The 24810-nt window shown below is 39.6% G+C and overlaps 3 protein-coding genes across 7 annotated transcripts in view; 2 read left to right on the forward strand and 1 right to left on the reverse strand.

The window, feature by feature from the left end:
* Positions 1-1100: 1100 nt before the first annotated feature.
* LOC131132247 (interferon-induced GTP-binding protein Mx-like) lies at positions 1101-8263 on the forward strand. The gene is made up of 12 exons (XM_058077712.2): positions 1101-1381; positions 3350-3487; positions 3572-3726; positions 4631-4769; positions 4853-5051; positions 5138-5216; positions 5307-5429; positions 6201-6342; positions 6419-6577; positions 6643-6719; positions 6798-7031; positions 7787-8263. The coding sequence occupies exons 1-12, from the start codon at positions 1195-1197 to the stop codon at positions 8009-8011; spliced, it is 1857 nt and encodes a 618-aa protein (XP_057933695.2). The 5' UTR covers positions 1101-1194; the 3' UTR covers positions 8012-8263.
* Positions 8264-9509: 1246 nt separating this feature from the next.
* On the reverse strand, positions 9510-12588 carry thoc7 (THO complex 7). The gene is made up of 8 exons (XM_058078511.2): positions 12492-12588; positions 12151-12271; positions 11827-11954; positions 11389-11475; positions 10742-10799; positions 9868-9934; positions 9731-9800; positions 9510-9660 (listed from the first exon to the last, which is right to left on the reverse strand). Exons 1-8 carry the CDS (start codon positions 12508-12510, stop codon positions 9605-9607), a joined length of 606 nt encoding a protein of 201 aa, XP_057934494.2. The 5' UTR covers positions 12511-12588; the 3' UTR covers positions 9510-9604.
* A 651-nt stretch (positions 12589-13239) lies between these two features.
* The window catches only part of atxn7 (ataxin 7), a 33771-nt gene continuing 22200 nt past the window's right edge, over positions 13240-24810 (forward strand). For 3 of the 5 annotated variants that reach the window (XR_013629487.1, XM_058068661.2, XM_058068676.2), the window contains exons 1-4: positions 13240-13406; positions 14848-14947; positions 20027-20245; positions 20436-20504. Coding sequence is in view for 4 of the 5 variants with exons in the window: in XM_058068661.2 (XP_057924644.2) it covers positions 20035-20245; positions 20436-20504 (280 nt within the window). In the remaining variant the exon portion in view is untranslated. Of the gene's footprint in view, positions 13407-14847; positions 14948-17947; positions 20246-20435; positions 20505-24810 lie in introns of those variants that run through there. The other 2 variants (XM_078794858.1, XM_058068669.2) reach the window with 2 other exon arrangements.

Raw genomic sequence — 24810 nt, forward strand, 5'->3', positions numbered from 1 at the left:
TATCACATGGAAACACATTTAATCTTAGTTATTGTATAATATATTGAGCAAACACATTTCCTTATAGAATTTTTTTTGGAATGTACGACTGAAATGTATGATCTACCGAGTTAAGAAAACGTCACAAAGGCATTTTGACTCTTTTTTGAGTCCTATCCTCATGTTGATGAGCATAATGGTAATGGTTTTATTTCATTTGAACATGCATCAGATTACAATTGAATGCATCACATAATCAGTTCCCAGTTCCACATGTCCAAAAGGAGTCGGAAGAAGCAAAGCTTATTAAATCCTACCCCTCCATCTGGTACTTTTACAATCAGTAACTGTTACATTTGTTCACTTCCTGCTTTCCTAATATAGTTTAAGTTTTTTGTTTTTTTTTGTACGTTATTTTTAGTAACCGTCAATATAGTGATATATATATAGCACATCATGACTGGTTCAAGACTTCATCAGACTTCTGCATTGTTTGATTTCCTTACTCAATCCATTCCATAGTTTGATTCCACATACTGAAATGCTATGGCTTTTTAACGTAGTCCTAGCATAGAAGTGTTTCAAATGTAGTTCTTCCCTGACATCATATTTCTCCTCTCTTGTAGAGAAGTATTGGATGACATTTTTAGCTAATTGGTTATTTTTAGCCTTATGCATTATTTTAGCTGTTTGAAGATGAACTATATCAGCAAGTTGAAGTATTTGTGATTTTAGAAATAAGGAGTTAGTATGTTCTCTGTAGGCGGCATTATGAATTATCCTTACTGACCTTTTTTTTGCAGTACATTTAGCGAGTGAAGATTGCTTTTATAGTTATTACCCCATATTTCCACACAATAAGTAAGATATGGTAGAACCAGAGAGCATTCTTTTGGAATTGGTCTCTAACAGATGGGTAATATTTTTTTAATACAGTTTTCTTTTAAAATCAAGAGTATAGGTCCACTCAAAGCAATCACAATCATAATTCTTTTTCTGTTCAGAATCAACGATACTAACTTGACATACTTCACTTTCTGTACATTTTCATCAGTGGAGCGAGAAGAAACGAAACCTAACTCTACTTTCACTTTCAGTTTTTGTGCTAGTGTGTGTGCCTTAAGTGTGCGCCTCCACCAGTGGCGGTGCATTGCATCCTCCTTCCGCTAAGACGTTTCAGCGAGCATTTTGTTGGCGCACATCAAGTCATAAAACATGAACTCTCTGAACCAGCAGTACGAGGAGAAGGTGCGCCCATGTATCGACCTTATCGACTCTCTTCGGTCCCTGGGTGTGGAGAAGGACCTCGCCCTGCCTGCCATTGCCGTCATCGGAGACCAAAGTTCGGGCAAGAGCTCAGTCTTGGAGGCGCTGTCCGGGGTGGCGTTGCCGAGAGGAAACGGTAACGGTTTTTTTTTTTTAGCATTCGACTGCATGGGTGTGGGCGTTAGATGCTGAAACATATATAGTCGATAGAATAAAAATAAAAAATGTATATGATGCAATATTTTGAATGACACTCTTAGTCAATATGTTTGTACGGGGTTCCCTCCAAAACCGTGTACGCACTTGAAATAATTGAAAACAAGGTGTTTATTATACATTATATATTCATAACATTTTCAAAATATAATAGAATTTACAAACATCATTTAATTGGCTGTTCTGGTCCAGACACTGCAACATAGTTTTTCTAATAAAATACTATATGTTGAAGAGAATATTGTTTTTACCCTTTGGTTAGTTACTCAAAATCAGCTAGCAAGAGCTAGCTAGCGAGCTAGCTGTCTTTGGTTAGTTACTCAAAATCAGCTAGCAAGAGCTAGCTAGACAGCTAGCTGTCTTGGGCGAGAGGCGGGGTACACCCTGGACTGGTGGCCAGCCAATCACAGGGCACATATAAACAAACAACCATTCACACTCACATTCATACCTATGGACAATTTGGAGTCACCAATTAACCTAGCATGTTTTTGGAATGTGGGAGGAAACCGGAGTACCCGGAGAAAACCCACGCATGCATGGGAAGAACATGCAAACTCCACACAGAGAGGGTGGTCGAGGGTGGAATTGAACCCTGGTCTTCTAGCTGTGAGGTCTACGCTCTAACCACTCGTCCACCGTGTAGCCCCCGATCACATATTTTTATAGAAATTGTCCGACACTGATTGGTGGCATCCCTAGTATTTAGCAATATTTAGTCAGTTTGCAGGGCTGCACGGTGGACGAGTGGTTAGCATGCAGGCTACGCAGCTAGGAGACCCGAGTTCGATTCCACCCTCGGCCATCTCTGTGTGGAGTTTGCATGTTTTCCCCGTGCATGCGTGGGTTTTCTCCGGGTACTCCGGTTTCCTCCCACATTCCAAAAACATGCTAGGTTAATTGGCGACTCCAAATTGTCCATAGGTATGAATGTGAGTGTGAATGGTTGTTTGTCTATATGTGCCCTGTGATTGACCGGCGACCAGTCCCAAAGACAGCTGGGATAGGCTCCAGCACCTCACACGACCCTTGTGAGGATAAGCGGTAGAAAATGAATGAACAAAGTCAGTTCTCAGTCCCTTAGAGCCTCTGTTTTATTCTACACATTACTTGTTCTCATCACGGAAACAAATCAGTCTTCTTGAAATGAATCATATCTCACTTTGAGTCAGTAGAACCGGTTTGTCCCAGCCAAGTGAAGCCTATAGCCTAATAATAGTGATAATGATAGGTGGAAAAAAAGGTATAGTGTGACTTCCATCCAACATAGAAGCCAATAACCTGTTGAGAACCAGTAGAACTCAGTATCTGCACAGTGAGAGTGCGTTATCAGGTAACATAACCTCATATCAAACAACACTGTTGCCAACTTTTCTGTAAGAAAAGTAGCTATTGGCTGTCCTATAAGTCACTAGATGTTATTTGCATATGCAATTGTAAAATGCTGTAGGGAAAAAGCATAATCTCCCATGAAAAAACAAAAAAAAGTCCGTGTGAATTATTATGTTTCTCTTTGAAGTTATTGGCATTCATTCATTCATTTTCTACTGCTTTTTCCCTCACGAGGGTCGCGGGGGTGCTGGAGCCTATCCCAGCTGTCTTTGGGCGAGAGGCAGGGTACACCCTGGACTGGTCGCCAGCCAATCACAGGGCACATATAGGCAAACAACCATTCACACTCACATTCATACCTATGGACAATTTGGAGTCGCCAATTAACCTAGCATGTTTTTGGTCTCCTAGCTGTGAGGTCTGCGCGCTAACCACTCGACCACCGTGCCGTCCGAGTTATTGGCATATGTACTGTAAATGGCATAAAGATGTCATATTTGTGTACTGCTCTATTTCACTATGCTATTTTTCCTCTCACTCATCAACGTCGATGTAGGCATTGTGACAAGATGTCCTCTGGAACTGAAGATGAAGAGACTGAGAGAAGGAGAGCAGTGGTATGCACAGATTAGCTATCATGACTATACCGAGGAAATCAAGGACCCCGCGCAAGTGGAAAAAAAAATCCGTGAGGGTATGGAGGCTGGTTCTTGAATTTCAACTTATGCTCAAATTACTACGTTAAATTGTTTTTGTGCTTTTTGCTTTGCTTCTACAGTTCAAGATGAAATTGCTGGTGTTGGGGTTGGGATCTCCGATGATCTCATTACTTTGGAGATTTATTCTCCGAACGTTCCTGACTTGACGCTCATTGACCTACCAGGCATCACCAGGGTGGCTGTAAAGGGACAGCCAGAGAACATCGGTGATCAGGTTTGTTTCAATTTAAATTACCGGAAAAACAGCCATGACGAGCTTGTCAACACTTTGGAAATTGCAGGAGGTCATTACTCAATATAACAATTGGACTCATGGTGTCATCTTACAAATTGCATTAAAATCATCACACAGCAACTTAACACTCAAAAGGTAGCTAAGAAACATATAAGACAAGCACCAATGCAAATTGAAAATTAAAAAAAACTATTTTAATTTCATCCCATAGCGCATATCTTGCACTATTTATGTGGGAACATAGATTGACCGGTAAAGCCTTCCGGCTCAGCTCAGATGCTCCAGCCTTCCTAAGATCCTAAAGCCCCCAAACTGGACTCCCTCAACGTTCTGGCTGCGCGAAGAAATTCTGTCCATGAAAATTACGAACAGAATTATTGACACGTAGTAGTGCGCCGCCAATCCTATACTCCCGGAACACGGTCGAATGCCTTTCCTAAGTCCATAAAGCACATGTGGACCAGTTGGGCAAATTCCCATGTACTCTCAAGAGGAGCTAGTCCAGTGTTACACAACCGGGACCAAAACCACATTGCCCCTACTGTAGTTGAGGTTCAACTAATGCAAGGGTGGGCAAATTTTTTGACTGGGTTAGCGCGCAGACCTCACAGCTAGGAGACCATCGTGTCCATAGGTATGAATGTGAGTGTGAATGGTTGTTTGTCTATATGTGCCCTGTGATTGGCTGGCGACCAGTCCAGGGTGTGCCCTGCCTCTCGCCCAAAGACAGCTGGGATAGGCTCCAGCACCCCCCGCGACCCTCGTAAGGAAAAAGCGGTAGAAAATGAATGAATGAATGAATGAATGAATTCAGGCATGCAACTCATGAGTAAAAAATTCCATGCAACGTCAAATTGAACACAACATAATTTGATACTTCCAGATAAAACGACTGATCTTTCACTTCATCACCAAACAAGAAACCATCAATCTGGTGGTAGTGCCATGCACCATGGACATTGCAACGACAGAAGCCTTAAAGATGGCACAGGAGGTGGATCCGGAAGGAGAAAGGACTTTGGGTGAATTAGAATTGCTGTTGAAAGCTGTAATATTTCACTTTGAAGTTATTGTCTTATTAGAAAGGGGCTGCTTTTTCTCACAGGGATCTTGACTAAACCTGATCTGGTGGACAAAGGCACAGAAACAACGGTGGTGGACATTGTCCACAATCAGGTCATCCACCTGAGGAAGGGCTACATGATCGTCAGGTGCAGAGGTCAGCAGGAGATCACGGAGAAGGTGTCTCTCTCTGAAGCAATAGAGAGAGAGAAAGCCTACTTCACTGACCATCCGTATTTCAAGTATGCTGCCTCTTTTATCACGATTTCCACAGATATCGATGTCTCGTTACGAATGACAGTGTGTGTTTTCATTTAATTTGCTGTAGCCCGCTTTACAACGAAGGTCACGCCACTGTTCCAAAGCTGGCGGAGAAACTCACTCTGGAGCTTGTGCATCATATTGAGGTTGACGTTGATGGATGATAGGAACTAACTATATCAAATATGATTATGGCTCACCTTTAGTTTTGACTGTTGACATGTGTGACTTTGCAGAGGTCTTTGCCTCGACTTGAAGAGCAGATCGTGGAGAAGTTGTCACAGACTCAGGCAGAACTGGAGAAATGTGGCACCGGGCCTCCATCTGAACCATCTGAGAGACTTGTCTTCTTTATTGATGTGAGTGCTTTTGCACCAAAAAATCATTTTTTTCTGATACTGACACTTGGGGGCATGATACTGGGCCTGATACCAGACAAACCATGTGATGATCTTATTATCACATACTATTTAATCATGAGCTTATTATCACGTACTATTTCATCAAAAGACCATTTTGTATCCAGAAAATGTTCAGTTTATTACTACCGCTTTTTCCTCACGAGGGTCGCGGGGGGTGCTGGAGCCTATCCCAGCTGTCTTTGGGTGAGAGGCGGTGTACACCCTGGACTGGTGGCCAGCCAATCACAGGGCACATATAGACAAACAACCATTCACACTCACATTCATACCTATGGACAATTTGGAGTCGCTAATTAACCTAGCATGTTTTTGGAATGTGGGAGGAAACCGGAGTACCCGGAGAAAACCCACGCATGCACGGGGAGAACATGCAAACTCCACACAGAAGATAGCCGAGGGTGGAACAGATAAAATTATAGACAAATAATTCAAGGAAAACTATAAGAATAAAACAGTGTGTGTTAAATATATGTTCTTGCCCCCCCCCCAGACAATTTAATTAACTCAATGCGGCCCAGGAGTCCAAATATTTGCCCACCCCTGGTCTAGGGTCTCACCGATCGACTGAATCGAAACAGCAAATTTCAGCCCTACATCATAACATAATATTGCATTGTTTATTAATGAATATCAGCACTTGTTTCATTCATCAACATGTTTTTTCGTGAATGACTCGATGCTTTTTTTATTCTTCTGTGTTGTGTGTAGAAAGTAACGGCGTTCATCCAAGATGCCATCAGCCTCACGACAGGAGACGAGCTCAGATGTGGAGATCGTCTCAATACTTTTTCAGTGCTCAGAACAGAATTTGGGAAGTGGAACGCCTACCTGGACGACTCGGGAAAGAAATGTGAGTGTATGTCATGGTGTCTGTTTGTCTTTTGTCGTGCGCCCTCCTCTCTTATACATTTGTTTTTTTTTTCTAGTTAATGAAAAGATTGAACTCGAGGTGGCGTATCATGAACACAAGTACCGTGGTAGAGAACTTCCTGGTTTTGTCAATTACAAGACTTTTGAGGTCATGGTCAAGGATCAAATCAAGCAGTTGGAGGAGCCCGCTGTAAAGAAGCTTAAAGATATAGGAGGTACCTGCTTGAATTAATAACTGGTATAATTAAGCCGTTTGTTTAACTTAATATTATTATTACAGATGCTGTTAGGAAAGTGTTCATACAGTTAGCCCACAGTAACTTCAGTGGATTTCCTCACCTCCTGAAAACAACCAAGGTCGCCAACTACATCCGCTGATAAAATTCATGCAGACTCTACGTTCCGCTTTTATTTGTGTCTTTTTGTGTTTTCTAGACAAAGATTGAAGCCATTAAGCAAGAAAAGGAGTCAACTGCGGAGACCTTGCTGAGGAATCAGTTCAAAATGGAGCTGATGGTTTACACTCAGGATAGGACCTATAGTAACACTTACAATGAGAACAGGGGCGGAGAATGGAGGGAGGATGAAGAGCAGCTGGTGGAGGAGAATCCGTTGGATTGTTATGCTACGCTGCAGCAACTGAAAATACATCTGAGGTCCTACTATAAAGTAAGTCTTCATACCAAAAGAGGACCAACTATTGTCCATATTAAATAATAATAATATTAAAAAATCAGGTTTTTCCAAAGTGTAAGTCACCCCCCCCAAAAAAAATCCAAACCTAACATTTCACTGAAGTAATCAAATAGAGCTGCTACAATTAAGCAATGACTCACTGATTAATCAGTTATCTAATTAACTATTTTGGTATTTGATTAGTTGTTTTTTGGAAATGTACAGTACATCAACAAATTTAGATATTAGTTTACTTATTGTGTGGAAATATGGGCTAATAACTATAAAAGTGGCGGCACGGTGGACGAGTGGTTAGCGCGCAGACCTCACAGCTAGGAGGACCAGGGTTCGGTTCCGCCCTCGGCCATCTCTGTGTCGAGTTTGCATGTTCTCCCCCGTGCATGCGTGGGTTTTCTCCGGTTTCCTCCCACATTCCAAAAACATGCTAGGTTAATTGGCGACTCCAAATTGTCCATAGGTATGAATGTGAGTGTGAATGGTTGTTTGTCTATATGTGCCCTGTGATTGGCTGGCCACCAGTCCAGGGTGTACCCTGCCTCTTGCCCGAAGACAGCTGGGATAGGCTCCAGCATCCCCCGCGACTCTCGTGAGGAAAAAGCGGTAGAAAATGAATGAATGAATGAATGAACAATAAAAAGTTAAATTCAAAAACTGCATTTTGTGTTGTCATGTCGCTTGTACATGTCACACCCTTATGACTCTGTTTGTAAATATTTTTCTTCCCTCAGATTGCCAGCCAGCGTCTAGCTGACCAAATCCCGCTTGTGATTCGCTACCAGATGTTGCAGGAGTCTGCTGCACAACTGCAGAGGGAGATGCTGCAGGTGCTGCAGGACAAGGAGAACATTGACCTATTGTTGAAGGAGGATCCCGACATTGCCCTGAAAAGGTCTGCTTTGCAGAGTCGTCATCAACGCCTCACCAAAGCCCATGCATACCTCGTGGAGTTTTAGAGGTCACAGCACAAAAGCTGAATCTGAATGTATTATTCTTAGATTTTTCATTCATCTTCTTTAAAACAGTCGCCGATTATACTCACACAATCATAGTTAGGACTTGACTGTTACATACACCCATCCTGCTGTTCATTTTAGGGGAATCTTACTCTTGCAATCATGTTATTGGATTAGGATTTATATAAAAATGTTGCTGTCCTATACTTGTGTTGCAAAATGTTAGTTTATAACTAGTTAAAGCTGAGAATAAAGTTTTTTGATCAAGAAAACAGGCGAGGTTATATCATATCTGGTCATGTTTCATTCATTTTTTACCGCTTATCCTCACGAGGCGGGTGCTGGAGCCTATCCCAGCTGTCTTCAGGCGAGAGGCGGGACATCCTGGATTGGTCGCCAGCCAATCACAGGGCACATATAGACAAACAACCATTCACACTCACATTCATATGGAGTCGCCAATTAACCTAGCATGTTTTCGGAATGTGGGAGGAAACCGGAGTACCCGGAGAAAACCCACGCATGCACGGGGAGAACATGCAAACTCCACACAAAGATGGCCGAGAGTGGGTGATTAAGTTCATATTCTTGAATATCGCAAAAAAATGCTGGCATGCTAATGTTGCTAATGCTCACTTGCTAACACATAGCATGACAGTGCTAAGTGTTCCCATAAGTGTTTACCCATGAAAACAGCTAAATGTTAACTTGCATGATAGTTTTTTTTGTTTCTTTCGGCTTTTTCCTGATTACAGAGTCGCTACAGTGGATCTTTTTTGATCCGTGTATTATTTATTTGGCTTGAGCCCTTTATATTCCGGATGCCCTTCCTGATGATGCTTACTATTAGTGTTTTTGGGGTGGAATTGAACTGGGATCTCTTAGCTGTGAGGGTCATGTAAATTTGTTAACCAAACCTGATAGGTGTGTAGCTGTCATGGGGATCTTAAAAAAAAAAAAAAAGGAAAACCTAGGAAATGACTCACTATTAAACGACTAAAATTGCTGAACGCTGGTCATGAAGGAGCAGTTCGTACATTGAATAATAATTAACACCGTGCGGAATTGTAACCAACAGGTGCACTGCCATATTTTTTTTTTAGTCTCCATTACAACTTTGAGTTAGACTTAACGGTATAATTTTTATAGGGCTCTTGTATTAGATATTAACACTGTACAAGTAGTTATTAAACTTGCAAAGAAAGGCTGGTTAATTTGGAATTTCTCCAGAAGAAAACAAAGTAACCCCTTTTACAGTACCCTTAAAAAACAAGACTCCATTGTGTTGACCGCAATTACTGTGCTAAGTTTTTGATATGCCACATCAGATATCAACAATCCCTCATTTATCATGGTCAGTTGGTTCCATATATCCATAACTAGAGCTTATATAACACATTTACGTCTGATGAAGAGCAGCTGAAACTGTCAGGTATTAAAAGAATTGTTTAGTATATAGTCAAATCGTCCATCGATTTGATGAATAACTTGAAAGATAGTAATTTTCACATTTATTCAAAAATACATAAAAAAAAGGAACATACAAATTGAAAATTTGTTCCACTTTGTTAAGTCCACATCAAACACAAGTCATCATTCGGCATTCTCTGCTGGGCTTTGCTGATCATCAGTGTCGGACTTCTCATCATCTATGGAGAAGATGCAAGGTAAATACTCAATTACAAAAGAACTGCGATGAAAACAACCTCGGATACTCACTTTCTAGGGTCTGCTGTAGTTCCTGTATGGTACTGAGGAGCACGTGGAACTGCTTTTTCCGTAGTTCCAACTAAGTAGGACCGAAGGACATTTGACAGTGATTCGACGGTTTTATTATTGATTGAAATCAGCTTTACCTTTGCGTCCACATTCTCCTTGATGTTTGACAGCTGCTGGAGTTCTTTGTCAAGCGCCTCCAACTGTCTGTAAGCAGATAATAGAAGTATAAACTGCTCTAACACAACGAGTAAAGAAATCGATACCAGGAGAGATTAACAGTAGCACCTCTGAAGTCAAATGCCCTTAAGGTTATGTAAATCTGTGTTGAATATGTCTGCAGAAAATGTCAGTTGATCTTGGTTGAGCAGGCAAAAAGCTTTTTTGCAAACTTGGTCACAATCATTCTTCTTTAGGGATTTTTGGTAGACAGCAGAATTAATGGTTCCATTTATTACAGCAAGTTTCCGAAGCAGCAAATCAGCCCAAGACCATCACACTACCACCACCATATTTTACTGTTGGCATGATGTTCTTTTTCTGAAATGCAAGTGCTTTTACATAATATGATAGTGATATGTGCTTCCAGGTTAATCTCCAAGTGTCCAATAAGACTACAAAAAGTGGTGAGTTTTGTGGCTGACTGCTTTTCTGAAAAACTAGCATTTAGAGTGGTCAGAATACTCGTTAAATGTAGCGACAATGTCGCAAAGTTGGTAACACTGATCCCTCGTGCTATGTTGTCTTATTCTCCGGCAGACCAGATGTGTATAAGGAGTGTTAAATAAGGTTGCAATGCCTTCTACTGTCTGGAGAGGACAAGCTACATACAGTGATGTTAACATTAATATGTTAATGAGGCTCAACAGGTAGCGGCGATTCTATTTGTGGTGGTTCAAAACTACACTGTTAAACTATTTTACGATGCAACCCCAGTACAGATCATTACTGGCTGTCCCTTAAGCAGACAGTGCTGACCACAGGAGTTCCACGGCAGAGTACTGAAGAACTCACTTCAATGTTTCGTGGCGATCAGGGTGATGCTGAATGACCTTCGCCAGAGCATCATACTCTGCGGGAGGAATATAAGAAAAAAAAAACGTGTGAAATGTGGTTGACATGTACAGTATAAACATTGTAAACATTGCAATCATACCTACACCCAGTGTTTCCAGCATTTCTTGTTAGCTACGATGATGAGACACAAGCCCCCCCCCCAATCGAAGTTCAACAGCTGTAGTAATTCTACACTTGATCAAACTTACTTAAGATTTGTCAGCTCAAAACGCGATTGCTGCATAAAACTTCAAAAGGTGATACACTCGCATTCCCTTCTCTATTTCCTGAATCTGCACTCCCAAGCATCATGGAACTTGTAGTTCTTTTACTCATAAACCAGCCACACCATTGTTAAGGGTTCAAAGCGTGTGAAAAAAAGTTGTGGCTGATAGTCCGGAATTTACTGTAACTATAATTTGTCTTCTCCCAAAAACGTTTTCTGTAAAATACCCATAGAGTATGATTAGCATACTATGTCACTCGGAAAAAAAATGTTTTTGTTTTCTGTAGTGGGATTACACCATTATAATGTTTCAGCAACATATACATTCAGTTTCTGAAATGATTTGTAACAAAAACAATATGTCAGGTTTTTTTTTTACCTTGGCGATTCTTTCTTACTCGCTTGGCTCTCTGGATTTCTTTTTTACACTCTGCTATCTTCTCGTGTGCTGATGTTATGTTTTGTTCTGCCAAGTGGACAAAAGGACGGGATTAGGGTAAATTCTTTAAATACAAACTGACAAAATCACAGGATCATTTTACATAGATGAAAGTGAAGATCCATGAACTGTATAAATACAATGCATTAAGCCAGGGGTGCCCAAATGTTTAACTTTTAATTTTTTACTGGCACTTGGTATAATGTAAAAATAAACTACATTCATTCTGATGAGATATTTTATTTGATTTGTTGCCTTTAACACAACTAGAATTTGTTTTAGCGGCTTTGATGTACAATTCAAGTTTTCCATAAGCAGCCCTCAGTGGAAAAGTACCCCTGGTTTAAGCAAAATGGACATAATTGTGCTCCTACTAACCTATATTGGAGTATATTTTCTCATAATTCTCCATTTCCCTCAGATTCATGTCATAGACCATGAGGGTCTTCCCCAGGGAGAATTCACATTGTGCCAATGTGCCAAGCATCCTCTGATACTGCGTGAAGCTGCGGGGGAAAAAACATAGAAAACTCTTAATAAACCAAGAAATGCTACACTTGCTTCTCCTATATCAATGTATCACATGTTAGCCATTACAAAAGGTAATGAAACAACAGATACTTTTATAATTGCAATTATCTGTGCTACAGATTTTTGCTTTAGATGCTAACAATTGATATACGACCTGGTGTGTTCACTTACTTTTCTTCCGGGCTCCCAGGAGAGTTGCACCATTTGGTGAAGGATTTGAGCAGCAAATTAATTCTTCGATCGTCTCCAGCTCCGTCCCCGTCGATAAGAAGACGCTGTCGAATGATTTCGTCTACAAGACATCAAGAAGCCATTGCGGGTCACGACTACATGCTAGCAACATGCTAATGTTTACTCACATCTTTGTAGCAGAGCTACTACTATGTGTGGAATATCTACGCCTACGTCGGCATTTTCAGGTAAGAAATTGTCATCACTTTTACTGCTCTGGTTGTAATTGGCTGTATTTTAATATAAATTGACGTAAATTAAAAGATAAAAATAATACTTACCATCGGTTACAGCCCCCATGTCTCCCGGTAGAGTCGTCTTCTTCTATGGTTTTGCTGATGACATTAGTAAATCCTTTTTGTTTACTGCCCCCTAACGGATACAGTTTTGTTTAACAAGTGTGTTATTACCAAGAGCGTATCATCGTTAAAATTAGTTACAAACAATATTTCAAGCGTTGATGTATAGCATAAACAATAATTAATGGAATATGAATAAATATTTAACCTAAAACGGATTGGCCTGCATTTGCTTAGGCTTCAAAAACAAACTGCTCCATTCATTGTGTCGTAAATATGTGAATTTAACCACTCGAAAAAAAGTAGCCTCCAAAAATCATACGCATTCTGTCTTGGAATTGTCTCGCCATAATTATTAATATAATATAACATAATAATTAACTGGTACATAACTAATACAAAATATAAGCTCTGTCTTGTCACTGTTAGCACATAAATCAAAGCTTAAATTAAACTGAAAAATATTGACCTCAACAAGCTAGTATCGACCCATTAACAATGATATCCTGTATCGGTATAATTATTATTGCAGATTTATTGGAAAAATGAACACCCACCTTCCAAATGTAATTTTCTCACTTAGTATTTGATGACGTGAATTGTGTTGACTTCTTTGATTTTGTGTATTTGCATAAATGTCCAGTATTGTATATTTCTATTACAGTATCTCATTAAAGTGATCTAGGCACAGGGGCGCTCGCGCGTCGACGGGTCAGTGACGTCACCTTCCCAGAATGCAGTCTGGTAAACAGACATGGAAGCACCTGGTGAAGACCTCCACAGAGGCTGAGCAGTGCACTCGCTCTTTCTGACCGTGTGCTGCCGCCTTCGCCCTGTGCATCCACTTGATTTGAATCGGCCTGACGTGAGTGTACACGTACGGCATCCAGAGGATCGGTAAGAGGGAACTTGCTGTGGCTCCGTGACGAGTGCTAATGACTTGTTCTGTGCTGTCAGGCTCCTGGCAGGCTTCCTCGCTAATGCTAGTCATGGCTGGCTTCAGGCTTTAGCTAGCAGGGCGACGTAGCTTGGTGCCATTTGTGGCAGCCACAGAATGGATGGAGGCTGCTTTCATTACAGGTCAAATGTTATATCAGACACCGTTTACCTTGCTACTTATGACAGCAGTGGATGTGGCCATTTTCGATGTTTATTATTAATTATAATGTTCGTTGTTATGGTAGAGGTGGGAGCAGGGCTTGCAAAACTTGTTGTGACTTAGTACCACTCGCTGAAGTTAGTCTGCAATGAGTTGTCTACAATGGCAGGCTATGTTTGTGTTTTTTTTACTTAAAAAATACTTAATGCTTGTAATGTAGCTGACATAGTTGTTGACTGCCAATTTCAGAATGTACTTCAGGAAAGACTTCAACCGTTTAAGTTGTAAGAGATAAGAGAAAGTTTAGGTTGCCAGTTATTCAAAATTGAATTTCTTGACAAAATTAAGGGTGTATATTCTGCCAAAATGTGAAGAACGATTTTCTTAGAATGGTTCTTATCATTATTAATCATATTTGTTTTGATCTTCCTTAAATACTGTTTTGATGGAAAGGAATACATAAAAAAAAAAAAAAAAACTTCACTTGACCGTACATTTATGCACGAAATAAAGACAAGACACAGTTAATTATTGTTTTTTTTTACTAGGAAAATACTTCATGCTTGTAATGTAGCTGACATAGTTGTTGACTGCCAATTTCAGAATGTACTTCAGGAAAGACTACAACCGTTTAAGTTGTAAGAAGAAGAGATAAGAGAAAGTTTAGGTTGCCAGTTATTCCAAATGGAATGTCTTAAGGCTGTACATTCTGCCAAAATGTGAATAACACTTTTCTTAGAATTGTTCTTATCATTATCGGTCATCTTTGTTTTGGTCTTCCTTAAATACTGTCTTAATAGAAAGGAATATAAAGACAGAATATAAAAAAAACTTAACTTGACCGTACATTTATGCACAGAAGACTCAGTTAATTATTGCTATCGCTGATTAATGATGGCCACAGAGTGGAATGGGGAGAGTGAGGAGAGTGTCTTACTAATGACAGTGCTTGTTTGTGGCCCTGGACAAAATTATTTTTCATTCCAGTGTATTTATTTCAATGTTATTTTAAATTATCAGTAAAGTGTGTATTACACATGCATGCATTCAAAGTTGACACTAATCAAAAGGGACCACTATAGCAAGAAAGGCTGATGGGGTGATGTTTTATGGAGTGTTTTATTTCTCAGTGGTGAAGAGTTCAATGAACATTCTTTAATTAAAAAAAATGTATATTCAAGGAATAACTGTATTCATGACATTAACTGGTCTCCCTTCAACGTGCATATGTGTTTGCAGATTTCTTCTTGTGGGTGTGTGGCAGCCAGTGAGCACCCAAACAGATGTGGAGCAGCTGACTGAGTTAAATTTAAGTATCTTTTTTTCCTTTTTTGCCAAGGTAAGCTCTTACAGCGTAATACTGTTACACTTTATGACCTCTGCACCACAGACATAAATTAGTTGACAAAATGCTACATGCCGCTGTCTAAATACCGCAGAAGTCTAATGAAAGTTGCATTTTACTGCCGTGTTCTACCTAATAAATTGTACACAGCAACAACATATGTTTACATTTAAAATAATCTTGTTTTTATGATTTATTTTTTGGTAGTTACTGTTAAAATAAATCATTAGACCTCTGTGAAATAGTCAAAATTTTGAAATGAAGGTATGCTTATGTACAGTTTAAATGTACAAGAACATCACAAGACATAGTCCATGGTTTACACTGTTATGTTAAATGTCGTTTTGAGTTTACGTACGCGCTCCCATGAAATGTTCACAACACCAAAACACGTTAATCTTGGTATTTTTGACATATATTGACCATTTTTTACCATTTTTGTCACTTCTTCCGGTACTGCAAATGGAGGAGGAAGTGACGTTCACACCAAAAGATACATTTCTGTTGTTTGTTATGCATTTTTTATACTATGACCACTCGTTGTGTTGAAGGCTCTTGCTCGAGCACTCGAGGAGATGGAGCAATTGTTTACATTTTCAGCTTTTGCTATTGTCGTAGTCAAGACATTTAGCGAAATTGCTTCAGAAGCTTTGTTCGACAAGAGTATAAAATATATACGAAAACAGAAGAATCCAAATAAAATATGCACAGAAGGAGAAATAATGTTTATCACCCCTTCTCCTAATGTCTCTGGTGAAAGTCCATTTTCAGCTATGTCAACCTTCACCATGACCATCTAGTTTCTTGACATTTTTTTCAATTTGGATGCTGCATCTACACATAGTCATATGTACGATTTGGGCGTAATGTTTCGAGCTTTGTAGGATTGTCACAAGAAATGAAATGAAAAGAAAGAAAGACTTGAACATGAAGGTCTTCCACCAGTATTGCCACATTAGAATTATTGGGTCTTTGTTGATTTCATTTCTGCATTGAGCTACGTTCCACAAAAACTATTAAACTATTAATAGTTATCAAATGTTAAATTACTACAGCTTCTGCTTAGATATGAACAACTCAGAGGGGAAAAAAAACAGTCATACGTCACTTGCTGATGCTGTCAACCCCGAGCTAGGTTGGACTACTACTGTATAATTTCAAATTTTATTTCAGAATCGTATTTATCGGAGAATAACATGCCAGCAGTTTGCAGGGGATTTTTCTTCTTTTTTCCCCCATTCCAAAAATAATTAACCTGTTTGCTTATAAGCATTTTGTTCCCTTACTGTACTGATAATGAGCCGAACCATGACCTTAAAACCAAGGTACGTATGTACCAAACTGTGATTATGGTGTATCGTTACACCCCTAATACCTACACATTGTTCTGTTGTTAGTAGGACTCTTACCTTTTTGGTGTGAGTAAAATCACATTTGACTGTCCCTTAAGGTGGCAAAAAAACCTCTCGCTTGAAGACAGCTGTAATAGGCTCCAGCACGGCTGCGACCCTCATGAGGTTAAGCAGTAGAGAATGAATGAATGAATGAATGAAATTAACATGCCTACAGTATGCCGCTTATGATTTTTCTAATGCAGTATTTCAGCCAATATTTCCAGTACTTTTGTGATTGTGCATATACCAATACACATGCCAATATGGACTTTATTTACTTGCGACACTCACTTAGATTATTAGCATTCATTACAATATCAATAAAAAACATAGAATTTGCTTTGGTTAGTATGCTTTTGACAGTGACAATGTGTGAATGTGTATTGTGAACTAATACAAAGAAAAATGAAAAATGTTTATAGGACATGACATTATTATTGTTTAATAACCATTACCCCACCTCACAATATCAATGCACATGTTTTGTTATTGATGACAAAAGGTTTAGGATTTGACTTGAATTGGATTTTCAAAGCAGAGCAGTATTCGGTGAAACACGTTTTGACAGGAGAATTAAGAGTGAAAAGCACTGTGGCTTAAATTCATCTGCAATCTCATACCTTGGACGCAAACGTTACATGTCCACACTTAGAATTGGGGTCAAAAGCTACCTAGCAAAGCGGAAGCAATACGTGAAGCTAGGAGAATACAAATCTGTATGTTTAAATATAAAGTGTGGAGTACTCCAGGGTTCAATACTGGGACCAAAAACTATTCAACTTATATATTAACACCATAACACCATCTGTAATGTTACGTAAGACATTTCATAAAAACTGATTATCCTTGAACCTAAACAAAACTAAAATAATTTTATTTGGTAATAGCAGGAAGGATATGTATTCACAAATACAAAAAGATGGAGTGGATATTTAAAGTGTGAACAAAAAGAAATTTTTAGGGGTCATAATAGATGAAAATATGGAAATCTCACATTAACAACATACATAAGGTGGCGAAAGATACTTCAATACTGAATAAAATTTGTCCTTGACCACAAATCACTCGATATTCTCTATTGTTTTCTGGTATTACCATATCAAACTATAATAGCATTACTATATATACTAACTATAACTAACTATAATAGTGTGAAGTATGGGGAAACAACTACCTGTATAAAAGTACACTTTACTCGCTAAATATACTGTAAAAAAGATCAGTTAGGATCATCCATGATTCATGTATAGCATGCATACAAAACCTCTATTGCTAAAATCATAAATATTAAAATTTGTTGATCTAGTAAATTTTTAAACAGCTAAAATTATGCTTGCTACCCAGAAATTATTCTCAACAAGATAATAATTCCAACAATGTTCTGTTATGTATTGTATATTTATTTATATTTATAACTGTTTTTTATTATGACTGTTGTAGGAATTATTTTATGATTTTATGATCACATCGTTGCATTACCTTATCATTCTCCTCTGTAGACTACATTTAGAATACAGGAAGTGAATATTGCAATTGATGTGAAACGGTTGGGGGGGGGGGCAGGATTAAATAAGCTTTGTGGAACTGCAAATACTTGTGTGATGTATTTCAATGTCACTTTTGTGCATGTTCAAATAAAATTAAACCATTATCATAAATTCAGTGAATAAAATGTAATATTATGCAAATATACACGAAATTACATTTTGTGTGAAAAGTGTAGTCTGATTGGGAGTCTCTTCAAATCTGATTATTTTAACATTTTGAGAATTTCTTATGATGTCATCACATTCCTCCTGATGGTGGACCTCTTCAAAGGGTCATTGTGAGGTCATGGACAGAAGCAATGATGTGACGTTGATGTCATGGTATACGAAGAGTCACATCAAATTCCACTGATGTCATCATCCTCATACTGCTCACATCCCTCTAAGGGTCATTTTGCTAATTATCTATGGATTGCTTAAATATGCTGTGATGTCGCAACTTCTTTTTTTACTTAACAATCACATTCAAATTTGAAATGGAACAGTCAGTTTCTAGTTCTAATGTGGACCACTCATCCCCAGTCAGGTAGTATAGTGATTTCACCCACTGTAGAGCAGGGGTGTCCACATGTTTTTAACGTACGGCTGCAAACAAAAAATGGAAGAATGTCAGCAGCCACTGTAATATTCCTCACCTTTATATTTTTATTAGCCTTTTAAAATTGCCGGAACCAAGTACAGGGAGCAGCATGGTTGCAATGGTAACTGCTGCGTGATGTTTGTATCAATAAACACATGCGATGTATCCATGTAACCGAAAGAGTGTCGGCTAAAAGCTCAACAAAACCAATTTTAGGAAAGAAATACCCACTCAAATCACTTACAAAATTAGTGTTTCCCCCTTCTTGCTGTCTTTTTGTCACACTTAAATGTTTCAGATCGTCAAAAAAATCTAAATATTAGTCAATGACAACATATGGAAAAGGGATTGTCTGCTGAAAGTAATAACTGGTGGGGCCACCATGAGCAGCAACAACTGCAATCAAGCATTTGTGATAACTTGCAGTGGGTCTATGGAGGAATTTTGTCCCACTCGTCTTTGCAGAATTATTGTAATTCAGTCACTCTATTACAGCATGAAACACCTTTTTAAGGTCATACCACAGCATCTCAATAGGATACAGGTCAGGAGTCTTGACTAGGCGGCTCCAAAGTCTTCATTTTGTTTTTCTTAAGCCATTCCTAGTTGGACTTGCTGGTGTGTTTCGGATCATTGTTCTGCTGCAGAACCCAAGTTGGTTTCAGCTTGAGATGGCCGGGAGTTCTCAGAATTCATGTTTCCATTTATTATAGCAAGTCTTCCAGGTCCTGAAGCAGCAAAACAGTCGCAGACCATCACACTACCACCACCATATTTGACTGTTGGTATGATGTTGTTTTTCTGAAATGCAGCGTTACCATTACACCAAATGTAATGCGACACACACCTTCTAAAACTTTTGTTGTTGAGTATCAAGATGTTTTCTGGCAGTTAATGTTAATGTTCTTTTTGTTTAGAAGTGTTTTTCGTCTTGGAACTCTGCCATGCAGGTCATTTTCGCCCAATGTCTTTCTTATAGTGGAGTCATAAACACTGACCTTAACTAAGGCTAAAGTTAGACCTGTAGTTCTTTCAGATATATTCTTGTGGGTTTTTTTGTGACCTCTTGGAGGGGTTGTCGCTGAGCTCTTGGGGTAATTTTGGTTGGGCGGCCACTCCCGGGAAGCTTTACCATTGTTTCATGTTTTTGACATTAGTGGATAATGGCTCTCACTGTGGCTTGCTGACTAATTAAATTTCTTTGATGATCTTGAACATTTCATTTTATTTTAATTCTATAGATTTTTGTATCAATTTTTAATTTTTGTGATTGTACTACTCCTTAATATTAATCCGATGCAGGACATGTTTAATTGAAAATTTGAATATTCCGATGGGCAGAAAAAAACCCCAGCAGCGTTCCGCAAACGGCCCCCGGGCCGCAGTTTGATCACCACTGCTGTAGCGGCTTGGACGTTCCAAATGGCCACACGCCGTGTAATTGATGTCATTTAGTTTGGACGAGCTGTGGTGAAGCAAGACGACGCGGTGCCATTCATGAGGAAAGCCCTCTTCCTTTGCCGAGGCTGACTCTTGTGTCGTTACATTGTAGCGGAAAGAATGTCGGAAAGGGCCGAGGATGACGTCAGGGGGGAGCAGCGCCGAGCGGCCAGGCAGCAGCTGAAGCAGCAGCAGCAACCGATCCAGCGGGGAGAAGGCTCCACAGCAATGGCGACTGTTGCGGAGCGGAGATCCTTGCCGAGTCCTGAAATAATGCTGGGACAGCCTTGGACCAGCTGGGTCGACGCCGCCAAACTCCACGCCAATGACGGTGAGTCCCACCGCTTCCCGGATGTGTACGCCGAGGCAAGGTGGAGCGCCACAGTCGCCGGCGCTGGTGTGCTTATTTGTGGCCGCTTGCATGCAGTTGTCGGCGGAATATGAAGAAACCATAGTGGTAGCCAACGGGAACGGGCAAGTGCAATTATTTATTTGTCTCTGTCGGATCGCCCCACTCCCAGGTGCTGAATTGGAGGAAAGTTTCAAAGACTCCGGGAAAAATCGCGAAGCCATGCGTTTGTGCAAAGAAGGTAAGTGTGTTTTTTTCTGTCTAGGGCCAAATGTGTATTTTGGTTCTGGGGGTTTTGCACACACACACACACACACACACACTCAAGCCTGTTCAAACTCTTCGTTCAAAATGCTCCCTACCACAGATCAAATGACTGGACAACCGTTTTATTTGTGAAACGTGTCATGTATTTATGTGGTACTTGACATCTGTCCCTAAAATAACTTCTCAGATAACTCTGACAGGCTGTAGTTGAGTATAGGCTTAAACATTATAAATAATAACACTGTCTTAATCATGTAAACGCACATCTCCAGTATTATAATAGCAATATTAGTCCTAACAATAAACCCCATTGTTAGCATGTTGTCGTTTACCTGACACAAGAGCAATAGGAGATAGAGGGATGTACTTGGAATACTTTGTTTTGTTTTTGTGGTGTTTACCTTTTTTCTAATTGTACTGATAGTCACGATATACTTTATCATCACACTCGTACTCTTTGGTATTGTATTGTTATGTGAAATCATTATCAGACTAATATAAACGTGGAAAGTTGTATGTACTAACCAACTGGATTTTGCTGACAACAGCACGAACGGAGTATTTTCCCGTGCACCATATTACTTTTAACTATTAAAATGAACACAACATGCTGAGCTATTGCTAGTCTAGTGGGTATGCATTCCCACGCACCATATTACTTTGTTTAACCTTGTTTCCAATCAAATACATTCGATTGAGCTGCCCAACCTGCCAATTGACAAGCATCCGAAATATATGTAAATATAAGTGTTAATTTCCTAATTTTATCATTTGTGTTTCACACTTAAACCACACTACAATGCCATGTAGTTATTTTCTAATGCCATGTCCAGGCTTTAATAATGTATTTTAATTTATTTTATAATCCATTATGTTAACATTTATCACTTCGATATGAGGACGTTTTGTCTCTTGTTCAATGATTAGCATTGTTATGTCACCGCTTAGTCGAGTGGTTAGCGCGCAGACCTCACAGCTAGGAGACCAGGGTTCAATTCCACCTTCTGCCATCTCTGTGTGGAGTTTGCATGTTCTCCCCGTGCATGCGTGGGTTTTCTCCGGGTACTCCAGTTTCCTCCCACATTCCAAAAACATGCTAGGTTAATTTAGCGACTCCAAATTGTCCATAGGTATGAATGTGAGTGTGAATGGTTGTTTGTCTATATGTGCCCTGTGATTGGCTGGCGACCAGTCTAGGGTGTACCCCGCCTCTCGCCCGAAGACAGCTGGGATAGGCTCCAGCACCCCCGCGACCCTCGTGAAGAAAAGCGGTAGAAAATGAATGAATGAATGAATGTCACCGCTTATACAAATTAAGATGAATCTTCAATTGAGATTAAGATGATTGAGTGAAAACAGCCCAAATCTGTTCTTTCACTTGAGATGTGTTTGTATCATGGTGGACGAGTGGTTACCATGTCAGCCACACAGTCAGGAGATCAGGAAGACCTGGGTCAGATTCTCTGCCTGTGTGGAGTTTGCATGTCCTTCCCGTGCATGCGTGGGTTTTCTCCGGGTACTCCGGTTTCCTCCCACATTCCAAAAACATTGCTAGGTTAATTGGTGACTCCAAATTGTCCATAGGTATGAATGTGAGTATGAATGGTTGTTTGTCGATGTGTGCCCTGTGATTGGCTCCAGCATACCCACGACCCTAGTGAGGATAAGCGGCATAGAAGATGGATGGAGTCAACACGGTAGCCATTTACATTTTTGGGATTATCAAAAAGTCCAGTGAAGAAAATTGTGATAATTTCTGTGTATGACAGTATAGCAGCACGCTGTATTCGTTTCCATGCTGCACTACAAAATTGCAGGTACACAGTAATTCCGGGGCAAAATTAACATCAAATTCTAACAAAATTGTGTTACATAGCATACACAACCGAGAGGCCACTTAATAGTGAAGAAATTCAGTTTGATGTAGAAGAATGCTGTTGGATTTGCATCCGCATCTTCAAGCAGCATTCTACAGAGACCGCTTCAGGAGGATGATCAACCACTCTGTTTGTGGCAGAAGTGTGTGGTGATGCGCCTGCGTCCATGCGCCAAGTGGCGGTATTACAAGTGGATCACTCCCTCTCTGCCGTGACTCATATCAGATTCCAACTGTGGTTACACCACAGTAGGATTCACACACAGACGTTGTAAAAAAAAAAATATGTCCAAGCTAGTCAGTGAATTTGCTTCTTACATGTACAGTGTGTCACACGCCAGTCAGTAGCAGGTTCAGATTCCGTCAGTGTCTGCCCATCAAAGAGGCAGGATCTATTTCAATCATCCGTCACTGGATGAGGATGCTGAAATTAACTGCATTCTCATTTTTTCTCTCCTAATTTCTCTTTGCTGTTTGTAAACCACAGGTCTTTTACTCACTCCCTCTTTGTGTGGCCTAGGCCTGCTTCTACTCTTTTTCACCTTCCTCCATTGTGTTTAAAAATTTTATTTTTCAACATTGAACAACAGCACTCGCAAACATACAGTGAAAAAGATGAAAATAATATGCAGAGCACATACTGTATTTGCATATATGTATGCATAGACGGCAATCATACAGAATATACAGCAGAATATGCTTCTTCCTACTCCTTTTTGGACATGTGAAAATGTGAATTGTACTATGATGTATTCTAATGTTACTTATATGCATGTTCAAAATAAATGAAACCATTACCATTGCCAGTATACAGAGGAATACAGTTGTATGTTTAAAATTGACATGTTTATGAGTCCTGTTATTTGAGTATGTAGTACACATACCTATATACATACAGTACCCGTGTACTTCTACAATTCACTGTATACACAGGTGAGTCATAGATTTGAGATCACCGTAGGATATTCAATTTTTTCCGTATGCGACGTATCTCAGCGAAAATGTGCTTTGTTCCATATTACAAATCTCCTGAATATCTTTGCCTTTCTTGTGAACTTCCTTTCTTTCCGCATCCTTTTTTTTACTGTGTGCAATTCAGAAGAAGACATATACAGTCCATTAGATTTTTCATGACAGTTGCTTTTAGTTGTGTTGAATCACAATCACAAGTGGGTCTGGCTTTGTTTCTTGTGTGTTGAGCCAACCATTTGTAGAATGCTCCAAGTGAGCAACTCGGTTTGAGAATAAGTTTAATGAACACATACACCTTTCTACGTGCCATTTCTCTCCTATTCACAAGAGTCGGGCCTTGATTTTTATAGTGTATATCACAAATATGCCTCTATATAATTTTATATCCATGTATCCATTGAATGAAGACCTTGGCTTTTTTTTATTTTTTATATTTCAAATGTCTCTTGGTAAAGGGGACATAGAGATGCGTTTCTATTCTATTCACATGCCCAAAGTAGGCTCCAGTTTGTCAAAGTAATGACACTCCCACCCTGAGAGGCTACCCATCAGGTAGACCTTGTTGTAATGGTCCTCATCCCTTCCAGGCCTAGCCAATGATGTTTTGAGGACCCTTGACAGCCCTTGAGCGGCACATACTGCGGAGAGCCCCACTCTTTCATCCTCTTCTTTTCTTGTCACACCATAACACCCCACTCTTAATTAGCCCCTCAGATTAGGAGGTTTTTGGTACACCGTGCCACACGTTAAATTCTTTTCACATTCTATTGAGGGCAGGAGGCAATACTGTCTCAGCTTTTTTTTTGTTAGTCTTGGACAACTACTGTATTTCATTGGTGGACCACATCCTAACCCTATTTCAGAGCTAGAACACAATTTTTCCTTTCTTAAGAAAACCAGTGTTTTGTCTAACATACAGCAAAGATCTGTTTTTGAAATGAACACGTGACAAATTTGTGAAAAGACAGAATTGAAGCTGGAATCTAATGCAACATACTGTACTGAGTCATAACCAGGAAGTTGGTGAACTAGATGAAAAAAGTTACTTGACAGCAGGCAACCTTTGGATCACTAGCTTGGCAGCGTCTTATCAACATGTACTCCATGATGCACAGCCAAGTGCTTTGGGAGTCTTTCATATTTTTGTTTGCAGGATGTGCTCGTCAGTTAGAACATGAGTGTTCTCCCATTTATTTCTTCATTTTTGTATGCCATTGCATGTGTTTGCATGTATATGGAATATACTGTGCATACACACACACACACACACACACAGTATACACAGTTAGATATATGGCTCAAAACAGCAATTGAAGCAATTGTTCTTCTTGTATCTGTGTATACTGTATTTCAGCATCAGCATCACTTGCAAATGTCTTTGTTTTCCAAAGAAAAACACAATTTTATCCATTTCACAAACAATTAAAATTAA

The sequence above is a fragment of the Doryrhamphus excisus genome, linkage group LG11, assembly GCF_037039965.1.
Source record: "Doryrhamphus excisus strain RoL-2023G ecotype Guam linkage group LG11, RoL_Dexc_Guam_v1.1, whole genome shotgun sequence".
NCBI classification, from domain to species: Eukaryota; Metazoa; Chordata; class Actinopteri; order Syngnathiformes; family Syngnathidae; genus Doryrhamphus; species Doryrhamphus excisus.

Coding starts and splice junctions, on each gene's coding strand:
- LOC131132247 (XM_058077712.2), top strand. CDS start 1,195: ATGAACTCTCTGAACCAGCAGTACGAGGAGAAGGTGCGCCCATGTATC. Junction 3,488..3,571: donor GGAAAAAAAAATCCGTGAGG/GTATGGAGGCTG, acceptor TTGCTTCTACAG/TTCAAGATGAAATTGCTGGT. Junction 6,720..6,797: donor ACCTCCTGAAAACAACCAAG/GTCGCCAACTAC, acceptor TGTGTTTTCTAG/ACAAAGATTGAAGCCATTAA.
- thoc7 (XM_058078511.2), bottom strand. Junction 9,801..9,867: donor AGGAGAATGTGGACGCAAAG/GTAAAGCTGATT, acceptor GGTCCTACTTAG/TTGGAACTACGGAAAAAGCA. Junction 9,661..9,730: donor ACTACAGCAGACCCTAGAAA/GTGAGTATCCGA, acceptor TCTTCTCCATAG/ATGATGAGAAGTCCGACACT.